Genomic DNA, 11469 nt, shown 5'->3' on the forward strand with positions numbered 1-11469 from the left:
GAACTACAACTGCCATCACACAGCTCTCTATGAACTACAACTGCCATCACACAGCTCTCTATGAACTACAACTGCCATCACACACCTACCTAGAGTGTCAGAGCCACTCTCTCATCATTCCCTTTGTGACACAAACAGCACTGTGTGTGTGTGTGTGTGTGTGTGTGTGTGCAACATGCTGTAGTAATAGAGCTCAAAGCTCTCTATGAACTACAATTTGCACGCAGCGCAGCTCTCTATGAACTACAACTCCCACGCAGCTCTCTATGAACTACAACTGCCATCACGCAGCTCTCTATGAACTACAACTCCCATGCAGCTCTCTATGAACTACAACTGCCATCACGCAGCTCTCTATGAACTACAACTCCCACGCAGCTCTCTATGAACTACAACTCCCACCAGCTCTCTATGAACTACAACTCCCACGCAGCGCAGCTCTCTATGAACTACAACTCCCACGCAGCTCTCTATGAACTACAACTCCCACGCAGCGCAGCTCTCTATGAACTACAACTGCCGTCACACAGCTCTCTATGAACTACAACTCCCACACAATCACAATCTCAGTTGCATCTAGGAAAAATGATCAAATATAAAGCCATAGCAAGTCTCATATTAACCTCAGTGTTAAACTCAACACCCAAGCCATAGCAAGTCTCATATTAACCTCAGTGTTGAACTCGACACCCAAGCTATAGCAAGTCTCATATTAACCTCAGTGTTAAACTCAACACCCAAGCCATAGCAAGTCTCATATTAACCTCAATGTTAAACTCAACACCCAAGCCATAGCAAGTCTCTTATTAACCTCAGTGTTAAACTGGATCAGTCTCATATTAACCTCAGTGTTAACCCTTAAAGGTGTAGGTTTTTGAACATTCTAACATAAGATTCCGTTCCGCAACAATTAGTATAGTATAGTATAGTAGTATATATAGTATAGTAGTAGTACAGTATAGTATAGTATAGTATAGTAGTATATATACTTTTTTGATCCCGTGAGGGAAATTTGGTCTCTGCATTTAACCCAATCGGTGAATTAGTGAAACACAAACAGCACACAGTGAACACACAGTGAGGTGAAGCACACACTAATCCCCGCCAGTGAGCTGCCTGCTACAACGGGCGGGCGCCGGGGAGCAGTGAGGGGGTTAGGTGCCTTGCTCAAGGGCACTTCAGCCGCGGCCCACTGGTCGGGGCTCGAACAATTGACAGTTCTAAAATTCTATGTTGAATTCAATGAACCCAGATATTCTTTAGAACGTTCATTTCCCAACATTCCCACCAACTGGTGAGACGATACTCCTTTAAGGGTTTTTTAAAACAGGATCAGTCTCATATTAACCTCAGTTTTAAACTGGATCAGTCTCATATTAACCTCAGTGTTAAACTGGATCAGTCTCAGGTTGGCCTCAGTGTTAAACAGGATCACTCATATTAACCTCAGTGTTAAACAGGATCACTCATATTAACCTCAGTGTGAAACTGGATCACTCATATTAACCTCATAGGCAAGGTGTGGGCCATCTAATGCCGTACCAGAGCCGGATAAGAGCCGTATAAGAGAAACATTCAGGGTGGTGTCAGGGCTGCATCAGGGCCAGATGTTTTGCGCATTGTGCAGTTGGCCGGCCTGTATGACCTCATCTTGTGATACCCACAGAACACACTTTGTCTCCGTGTCAGCCTCTGGCTCTCAACATGACACTGTCCTGGCACAAGGAAACACACACACACACACACTCACGGACAAACACACTCTCAGACACACACATACACACACACACACACACACAATGTCTCCCTCAGCAGAAGGCAGGACTTCAGTCTACATAAGTAAGAGCATTCAACCAGACACACATCAACTCCAATCAAGCCCACTCACACTGCGAAGGTGCTGCTGGAGTGTATTTGTTTGTGTGTGTGTGTGTGTGTGTGTGTGTGTGTGTGTGTGAGTGTGTGTGTTTGTTTGGGTTTGGTGGTGGTGGCATGTGTGTGTGTGTGTGTGGGTTTGGTGCCATGTGTGTGTGTGTGAGTGTCTTTGCTGAGTCAAGTGCCTCTGTGGTGAGTGTGTGTGTGTGTGTGTGTGTATCATCCAGAGAGAGAACAGCTGGTTCAGCAGAGGCGTAAGACCCAAAAGAATGACCATTCAACCATTCAGTCACAACGGCTGGCCTCTTCAGCCACTCGAAAAGGTCACAGACAAAAACAACTGCACATGAACTACACATGAACTGCACATGAACTACAGAAATTATCAATCACTATATGATTACTGATCCTTTACACAGTGTGCACTGGGTCTCTTAGTGTGTGAGAGAGAGAACACTTATGCGTGAGTGAGTGAGTGACGTAAAGTAAACCTAAAGTAAAGTCTGCCTGAATGAGTGAGTCAGTGAGTCAGTGAGTGAAGATAAATGAATGAATGAATGGCTGTGTGCCTGACTGACTGAATTAATGAGCAAGTGAGTGAGTGAAGTGATTCAGTGAATTAATTAGAATGAGAATGAGTGAGTGTGTGAGCACGTGAGCAGGAGAGGGCAGGAAAGAGAGGTGTGTGTGTGTGTCTTACCTGAGGCCAGGAGGACAACAGACGCAAGGGTCAGCAGGGAGATCATTGTGCTCTTCCACGGCGGCCGAGAGAACGAGAGAGCGAGTAGATGGAGCAACACACGGATGGAGAGATGTGGACGGAGGGAGGTGTGGAGAGGACAGAGGGCATCCGCACGGCACCACGGCAACCAGAGAGCATCCACACAGCACCACGGCAACCAGAGGGCATCCACACAGCACCACGGCAACCAGAGGGCATCCACACAGCACCACGGCAACCAGAGAGCATCCACACAGCACCACGGCAACCAGAGGGCATCCACACAGCACCACGGCAACCAGAGGGCATCCACACAGCACCACGGCAACCAGAGAGCATCCACACAGCACCACGGCAACCAGAGAGCATCCACACAGCACCACGGCAACCAGAGGGCATCCACACAGCACCACGGCAACCAGAGGGCATCCACACAGCACCACGGCAACCAGAGGGCATCCACACAGCACCACGGCAACCAGAGGGCATCCACACAGCACCACGGCAACCAGAGGGCATCCACACAGCACCACGGCAACCAGAGAGCATCCACACAGCACCACGGCAACCAGAGGGCATCCACACAGCACCACGGCAACCAGAGGGCATCCACACAGCACCACGGCAACCAGAGGGCATCCACACAGCACCACGGCAACCAGAGGGCATCCACACAGCACCACGGCAACCAGAGGGCATCCACAGAGGGCATCATCGCGACGGCACCCGCGACAACAGAGAGAGCATCCACACAGCACCACGGCAACCAGAGGGCATCCACACAGCACCACGGCAACCAGAGGTTTATACCCAGCCACACCCCTCACCCTCTGGAACGCCCATCCATCATCTCTCTCTCTCTCTCTTTAACTCTCTTCCACTCCCCCTCTTCCTCTCCCTAACTCTCTCTATCTCTAACGCTCTCCCTCTCTTTAACTCTCTCCCCTCCCCACTCTCTCTCTCTTTAACTCTCTCCCTCTGTCTCTCTCTTCCACTCTCTCTCTCTCTTTCTCTCTTTAACTCTTCCAAACTCTCCCTCTCAATTTCAATTGCAAGCTTTACTGGCATTAATTAGTGCAGCAGTGTAACCAAAGCAAACATATAACCACACAATCAGATACAATATCAAACATATAACAACACAATCAGATACAATATCAAACATATAACCACACAAACAGATAAAATATCAGATATACCAAAACAGATATCAAACATATAACCACACAATACAATACAGATATAACCACACAAACAGATAATATCAACATATAACCACACAAACAGATACAATCATATAACCACACAAACAGATACAATATCAAACATATAACAACACAATCAGATACAATATCAAACATATAACAACACAATCAGATACAATATCAAACATATAACCACACAAACAGATACAATATCAAACATATAACCACACAAACAGATACAATATCAAACATATAACCACACAATCAGATACAATATCAAACATATAACCACACAATCATAATATCTGTTTAAAAAAAGAGAAAAGAAGAAAACAAAAATTAAAAATTAATATCTAACGAGAACAACTATGTCTACAGTATAGAGTTAAGTGATGAGTTGTCATGGCGAATAATTGATAGTAAATAAAGTATGTCACAATGTGAAGGGTCTCTCACTTTTCTATGACAGGTTAACAGGTACTGTGCAGCTAGTTTACTATGACAGCAACAACAATTTATTTTTTTTTTCTTAATTTTTTTAATCCAAATTGTATAATCTCTCTCTCTCTCTCTCTGTGCATGTGTGCATGTGTGTGCGTGCGCATGTGTGTGCGTTTGTGCATGTGTGTGTGAGCTCCAGTGGTGTCCTCCAGCCCGTGCTGAGCCGCACAACAGGCCATTCTGGAGAGAGGCCCTCCTGGTCTCCTGGGTCCAGTCTGTGACTGTGGGGAGGGCCCCGGAACCACAGAGAGAGAGAGTGAGGTGTGTGTGTGTGTGTGTGTGTGTGTGTGTGTGTGTGTGTGCCTGGGCTTCAGCTGGGTCGGGTGTGTGTGTGTGTGTGGGGCCCAGTAGCCTGGGCTTCAGCTGGGTCGGTGTGTGTGTGTGTGTGTGTGTGCCTGGGCTTCAGCTGGGTCGGGTGTGTGTGTGTGTGTGTGCCTGGGTTTCAGCTGGGTCGGGTGTGTGTGTGTCTGCCTGGGCTTCAGCTGGCTCGGGTCGTGTGTGTGTGTGTGTGGGTTTGGAGAGTTGGTGCTCTTATGACACGTGTTCCTATCAGATGCAGAGACAGAGCAGAGGGCTGGGGAGGTGTGTGTGTCTGTCTGAGTGTGTGTGTCTGTCTGTCTGTCTCTGTCTGTCTGTCTGTCTGTCTGTGTGTGTGTGTGTGTGTGTGTCTGTCTGTCTGTCTGTCTGTCTGTCTGTCTGTCTCTGTGTGTGTGTGTGTGTGTGTGTGTGTGTGTGTGTGTGTGTGTGTGTGTCTGTCTGTCTGTCTGTGTGTGTTTGTGTGTCTGAGTGTGTGTGTGTGTATGTGCCAGGGCTTCAGCTGGGTTGGGCTGTGTGTGTGTGTGTGTGTGTCTATACACATACACACACACACACACACACTAAAACAGACTCACAGACACATATACGGCCAACTGCAAAGGCAAGTTAGGACCACACATGAGAGAGATAGAGAGAGAGAGAGAGAGAGAGAGAGAGAGAGAGAGAGAGAGAAAGAGAAAGAGTGAGAGAAATAGAGAGAGATTAGCCATTGAAACCGAGAGACACAAAAAAACATGGCTCCCAAGTAATGAACACCTATGCCAGCAGTGCAGAGACAATGTTGTCGAGACAGAGCTACACTTTCTGACCGAGTGCAAGTCATTTCAGTCAGTTTGTGATCTCTACTTCCCAAAACTTGATGAGAAACACCCTGGATTTAGTTCTTTAACAAACCTAAATAAACTACCATACTTGCTAGGAGAGAAAAAGGACAGCTGTCTCATAGCTGCACAATATGTGTTCACCTGCCACCAGCTGAGGGACAGTAAGTGGTACACACACACACACACACACGCACATGTGCAAACGAGCCAGTAAAACCACATTCACATGCAGGCAGGCACCATACTGCTCTCAATGAACTCTCAGTAATACTATTCAATGAACCGATGTAAAACTAAGTACTATTGTTCACAAATCTCAGTGAAGTAGTATGTTTATACAAATGTGTATCAGTTTAAAGTATGTGTATATCTTTTGTCTCTGTAATTATTATGACCGCCACGCAGCGAAGCGGCGGTCATATAGGTTTAGTCAGATTTTTTTTTTTTTTTTAAAGATGCCCAAATTTCCGTCAACGATTCCCGGACACTGAAAGACCGGGTGCACGAAACTTGGTGGGCATGTAACCCCACATGGATAGCATGGAACCATCGTTTTTCGTTTTGATCTGTAGCCCCCCTGCTGGACTGGACCCCCCGAAAGGAGGGTAAGGCACACAGTTTTCTGTGAATATCTCGAAAAACCGTAGGGTTTAGGAGGACCATCTTTTTTTTCCTATGTTGATCTCAAGGGGCCATGTCAACCCATTCCATAACCACTCATTTCATGTATAGCCACCTAGTTAAACACAAAAAAAAAAAAAAATGAGGTGTTGTAATTGAAGGTATCTGTGACCTAACATAGTCAAAACTGCACGAAATTGGAAGTGTAGGATCATTATGACACCCTCTGTATGCACGCCAAGTTTTGTGGAATTCCGTTCATGGGGGGCCACACAATAAATTAATTTATGTTACTATACACCAACTGGCCTGTAGGTGGCGGGAGACAGTTTTCTGTGAATATCTAGAACCGTAGGGCCTAGGGAGGTCCACCTTTTTTATGTATGTTGGTCTTAAGGGGCATGTCAACCCATCCCATTACCACTTATTTCATGTATAGCGCCACCTAGTTAAAAAAATGAAAAAGCAAAAAAATTAGGTGTTTTCATCACAATATCTCTGGCTGACAAGGTCAAAACTGCACAAAATTAAAAGTGTAGGATCATTATGACACCCTCCCGAATGCATGCCAAGTTTTGTGTACTTTCGTTCATGGGGGCCTTACAATAAAATAATTTATGTGTACATTTAATGATGTACACCAACAAGGATTCCTGGGACACTGAAAGACCCGGGTACACAAAACTTGGTGGGCATGTACCCCCCACATGGATAGCATGGAACCGGGCCATTTTTTCGCTTTGATCTGTAGCCCCCCCGCTGGACTGGACCCCCCGAAAGGAGGGTAGGGCAGACACAGTTCTCTGTGAATATCTTGAGAACTGTAGGGCCTAGGATGACCATTTTTTTTCATTGATGTTTGCCTCCAGGGTCATGTTAACCCATTTCATGTGCACACATGTGCACAAACAGATACACACACACACACATACATTCACAGTAATCATACGTGATGACACATACTCACACAGTAGACATATGTACGCTTGCATGCACAGGCACATCACAGGCAGGCACACACACAAGCAAACACACACACACACACACACACACACACACATAACATAAAACATAACACAAACAATCAAGAATTTCTCCAGAATTATGAACAGGCAAGATGGAGGTGGGGATGTATAAAATGAATTTTTACATGTGAAATCTATGAACTAATCATGTTTTGGTACTTGTTGTCTAGCAGATACCAGTGAGAATTGAGTGTGGATAATGCAATTTAGTGAGACAGTTAGAATCATATAGGCCTTTCAGCGTGATTTTTTTTTGTGGAAAAAATGTGCTGGACTGGGCGGCGGTCATATTTTGTACCGCTCTGCGGTACATCTAGTTGTTGTTATGTCTTACCTTTAACATGTACCAATTGCTTTGGCAATACAAGTTTTCATTTGTCATGCCAATAAAGCAACTTAAATTTGAATTTGAGAGAGAGGGAGAGGGAGAGGAAGAGAGAGAGAGAGAGAGAGAGAGAGCACACTCCTCCTCTGTCACCTCATTTCTCCCCAGTTTGCCCTTTTCACCAGGACACACAGGAGGGAAACAAACAAAGGGCCTTCCTCATACTCTCCCTCCCTCTCTCTCTCTCTCTCCCTCTCTTCCTCGCTCTCTCCCTCCCTCCCCCTCTCTCCAGATTCCAGCCTTTCCCTGACGTCTCCCAGTCAAAACAATGCAGAGATGGAGAGACTGCAGAGAGGGAGAGATAGAGAGATGGAGAGACTGCAGAGAGGGAGAGATAGAGAGGTAGAGAAAAGGGCAATCCCTCGTTCAATGGCTCCTCTTCTCTCTCCAGCATTCCTCCCCCTCCCACCATCCTCTCCTTCCAGTAAACGAGGGAGAGAGAGAGAGAGAGAGAGAAGCAGAGAGAGAAAGAGAGAGAGGGAGAGAGAGAGAAAGACAGAGAGAGAAGACAGGCTATAAATAGAGAGTTGAGCTAAGGACAGGGCAAACACTGGATACCACGGAGACACAAAGACACACACACTCACACACAGTTCAGAGGGAGGACACACAAACACATACACACAGTTTAGACGAGACACTAACACATACACACACATACACACACACATAAGATGTCTGTCTATATCTGTCGAAACCTTTTTTTTGGTAACCTTGTGTGTGTTTTTCAGAGTGAAGACAGTTACAAGGACCATTGGATACATGACTGTGATTCAAAGTAATGATGTGTGTGTGTGTGTGTGTGTGTGTGTGTGTTTGTATTCTCAGAGCGTCAGGAACCCCAGTTAGAGGACAGGTCGATTCTTGTCACCAAGGCGATAGGCAGTTTGATTGACAGCGTGTGGAGGGGAGAGGTGTGGAGAAGAAGATAGGACCTAAAAGAGGAACGCAGGCAATTACCCATGAGCCTCTGCTTTGGGAAACTCACTATGACACACACACACAAACTCCAGAACAGCATGCGTGAATGTGAGTGTGTGTGTCATGGTGAGAGAGAGAGAAATTGAGTGAGTGAGTGTGTGTGTGTGAGTACAAACATCTCGTCTTCAGGTAATTATCCCAAATCACTTCTGACAGATTCCCATTACAGGATTATTGTCCATGAGAGAATGTGTGTGTGTGTGAGAGAAGAGAGTGTGTGTGTGTGAGAGCAGAGAGAGTGTGTCTGTGTGTGAGAGAAGAGTGTGTCTGTGTGTGTAAGAGAAGAGAGAGTGTGTCTGTGTGTGTGAGAAGAGAGTGTGTGTCTGTGTGTGTGAGAGAAGAGAGAGTGTGATTGTGTGAGAAAAGAGAGTGTGTGTATGTGTGTGTGTCAATGTGAAATTGCTTGTGTGTCTGCTTGTGTGACCACGTGTGCGTATGTGTGTGTGCTTGTGTGTGTGTATGTGTATGTACAAGGGCAGGCACTCAGAAACAAACTGAAACTGATATAATGGTGTCAAGCAAGCATGCGCACACACACACCAACACACACACAATTAAAGTCACCACACCTTACCTGAAAATACCTTAACAGCTCATTTCTCTCAATATCCAATACAGCCATCACACATACACACCAACTCTGTCAAATACATCCAAAGGAAGTCAAGGATCTCTCTCTCTTCCACACACACACACACACACACACACACACACACACACACACACACACACACTGGCAGCATGCAGGGTGCCTGGGTGGGCAAAACTGGGCTGACATCATCAAACTGGAAAGGTCACGAGGTCGACACCAACACAACAGTCCTGACATTCACCCAGGTCACACACACACACACACTCTCTCACCCAGGTCACGCAGGGACAAAGGAGACGCCTGTCCCACTCACACACACACACACACACACTCTCTCTCTCTCTCTGGTCATGTCTCTCGGCAGGGACAGCACAGAAGGCTCCAAAAAAAGGGATGAAGGAGGCAGAGAGAGAAAGAGAGAGAGAGAGAGAAAGAGAGAGAGGAGAAGGAGAAGAAAGGCTTTGTTTTGTTTTAGGCGGTGAAAAGAGAGTTATTGTGTTTGAGGTCCTGAGCCCCGAAGGAGAGAGAGAGGGAGGAAAGGAGGGAGAGAGAGAGGGAGGAAAGGAGGGAGAGAGAGAGGAGGAAAGGAGGGAGAGAGAGAGAGAGAGGGAGGAAAGGATGGAGAGAGAGAGGGAGGGTGGAAAGGAGGGCGAGAGAGAGAGAGAGAGGGGAGGAAAGGAGGGCGAGAGAGAGAGAGAGGGAGGAGGAAAGGAGGGAGAGAGAGAGAGGAGGAAAGGAGGGAGAGAGAGAGAGAGAGAGAGGAGGAAGAGAGAGAGGGAGGAAAGGAGGGAGAGAGAGAGGAAAGGAGGGAGAGAGAGAGAGAGGAGGAGGAAAAGGAGGGAGAGAGAGAGGGAGGAAAGGAGGGAGAGAGAGAGAGGGAGGAAAAGAGGGAGAGAGAGAGAGAGGGAGGAGGAAAGGAGGGAGCGAGAGAGGGAGGAAAGGAGGGAGAGAGAGAAGGAGGGAGAGGAGGGAGAGAGAGAGGGAGGAAAGGAGGGAGAGAGAGAGAAGGAGGAAAGGAGGGAGAGAGAGAGAGAAGGAGGAAAGGAGGGAGAGAGAGAGAAGGAGGAAAAGAGGGAGAGAGAGAAGGAGGAAAGGAGGGAGCGAGAGAGAGGGAGAGGAGGTGTGGAAGACAGTGGTATGGAGCAGAGAACAAGACAGAGGTGAGAGAAAGAGAGGAAGAGAAGTATGAAGAGAGAAAGAGGAAGAGAGAAGTATGAAGGAGAGAGAGAGAGAAAGAGAGAAGTATGAAGGAGAGAGAGGAAGAGAGAAGTATGAAGGAGATAGAGAGAGAAAGAGAGAAGTATGAAGGAGAGAGAGGAAGAGAGAAGTATGAAGAGAGAGAAAGAGAGGAATGAAGGAGAGAAAGAGAGGTATGAAGAAGAGAGAGAAGCATGAAGGAGAGAGAGAAGTATGAAGGAGAGGAAGAGAGAAGTATGAAGGAGAGAGGAAGAGAGAAGTATGAAGAGAGAGAAAGAGAGGAATGAAGGAGAGAGAGAAAGAGAGGTATGAAGAAGAGAGAGAAGTATGAAGGAGAGAGAGACAGGCAAGGAGGAGGTATGGAGAGAGAGAGAAGAGAGGAAAAGAGAAAGAGTGGTTTGAGAAATGTTTTTGAAGTCCTGTGTGCCAATTATTACACTGAGCCCTCAGCTTAGGGGCACACACTTCTGAGTGTGTGTGTATGTGTGTGAGAGAGAATGTAATGGAGCTGACTGTTCTCCCTGTGCTCTATCACTCGCTCACTCAACACACACACACAGAGCGAGCAAGAGAGAGAGAGACCATGAGAGACAGAGATCTTTCACAAGTGAACTCTTCTTGTACTGGCAGCAGCTCCCTCCATCAGTGGTAATGACTCTGTGTGTGTGTGTCTTAAAGAAGGCTTCATGCATCAGTGATGAATAAACATACAAAAAAACAGCCTACAGCCATGGGTGCGCACACACACACACACACACTCTTAACATCATCTCTCAGATGTGCCACATACATCCGCTATGATCCAAAACACACACACACACACTTCAAACTTACCAAAAAAGTGCAAACAACTGCACACACACAATAATTTTCAGATCCACCTTATACACACCAAACCAATACTCTAATTTCTCTCTCGCTCACACACACACCCACACACTCTTAACCGATTTCAACCAACACACACACACAACACAAAATATGAGATTAGCCATGATCTCAGATACACACAATCTTAACCAATCCTGTAAGTATATATACTAATTTGGTTATAATTTAGTGTCTGCATTTATCCCAATCCGTGAATTAGTGAAACACACTCAGCACACAGTGAACACACAGTGAGGTGAAGCACACACTAATCCCGGCGCAGTGAGCTGCCTGCAACAACAGCGGCGCTCGGGGAGCAGTGAGTGGTTAGGTGCCTTGCTCAAGGTCACTTCA

The 11469-nt window shown here is 46.5% G+C and overlaps 1 protein-coding gene across 2 annotated transcripts in view; it reads right to left on the reverse strand.

Annotated features, from left to right (window-relative positions):
- The window catches only part of mpz (myelin protein zero), a 16832-nt gene extending 14038 nt beyond the window's left edge, over positions 1-2794 (reverse strand). For both annotated transcript variants that reach the window (XM_048228655.1, XM_048228654.1), the window contains exon 1: positions 2576-2794. In XM_048228655.1, the coding sequence (XP_048084612.1) occupies positions 2576-2621 (46 nt within the window). In that variant the 5' untranslated portion in view covers positions 2622-2794. The remainder of the gene's footprint in view (positions 1-2575) is intronic.
- Positions 2795-11469: the final 8675 nt, after the last annotated feature.

This window comes from Alosa alosa, chromosome 19 (genome assembly GCF_017589495.1).
Source record: "Alosa alosa isolate M-15738 ecotype Scorff River chromosome 19, AALO_Geno_1.1, whole genome shotgun sequence".
NCBI lineage: Eukaryota > Metazoa > Chordata > Actinopteri > Clupeiformes > Clupeidae > Alosa > Alosa alosa.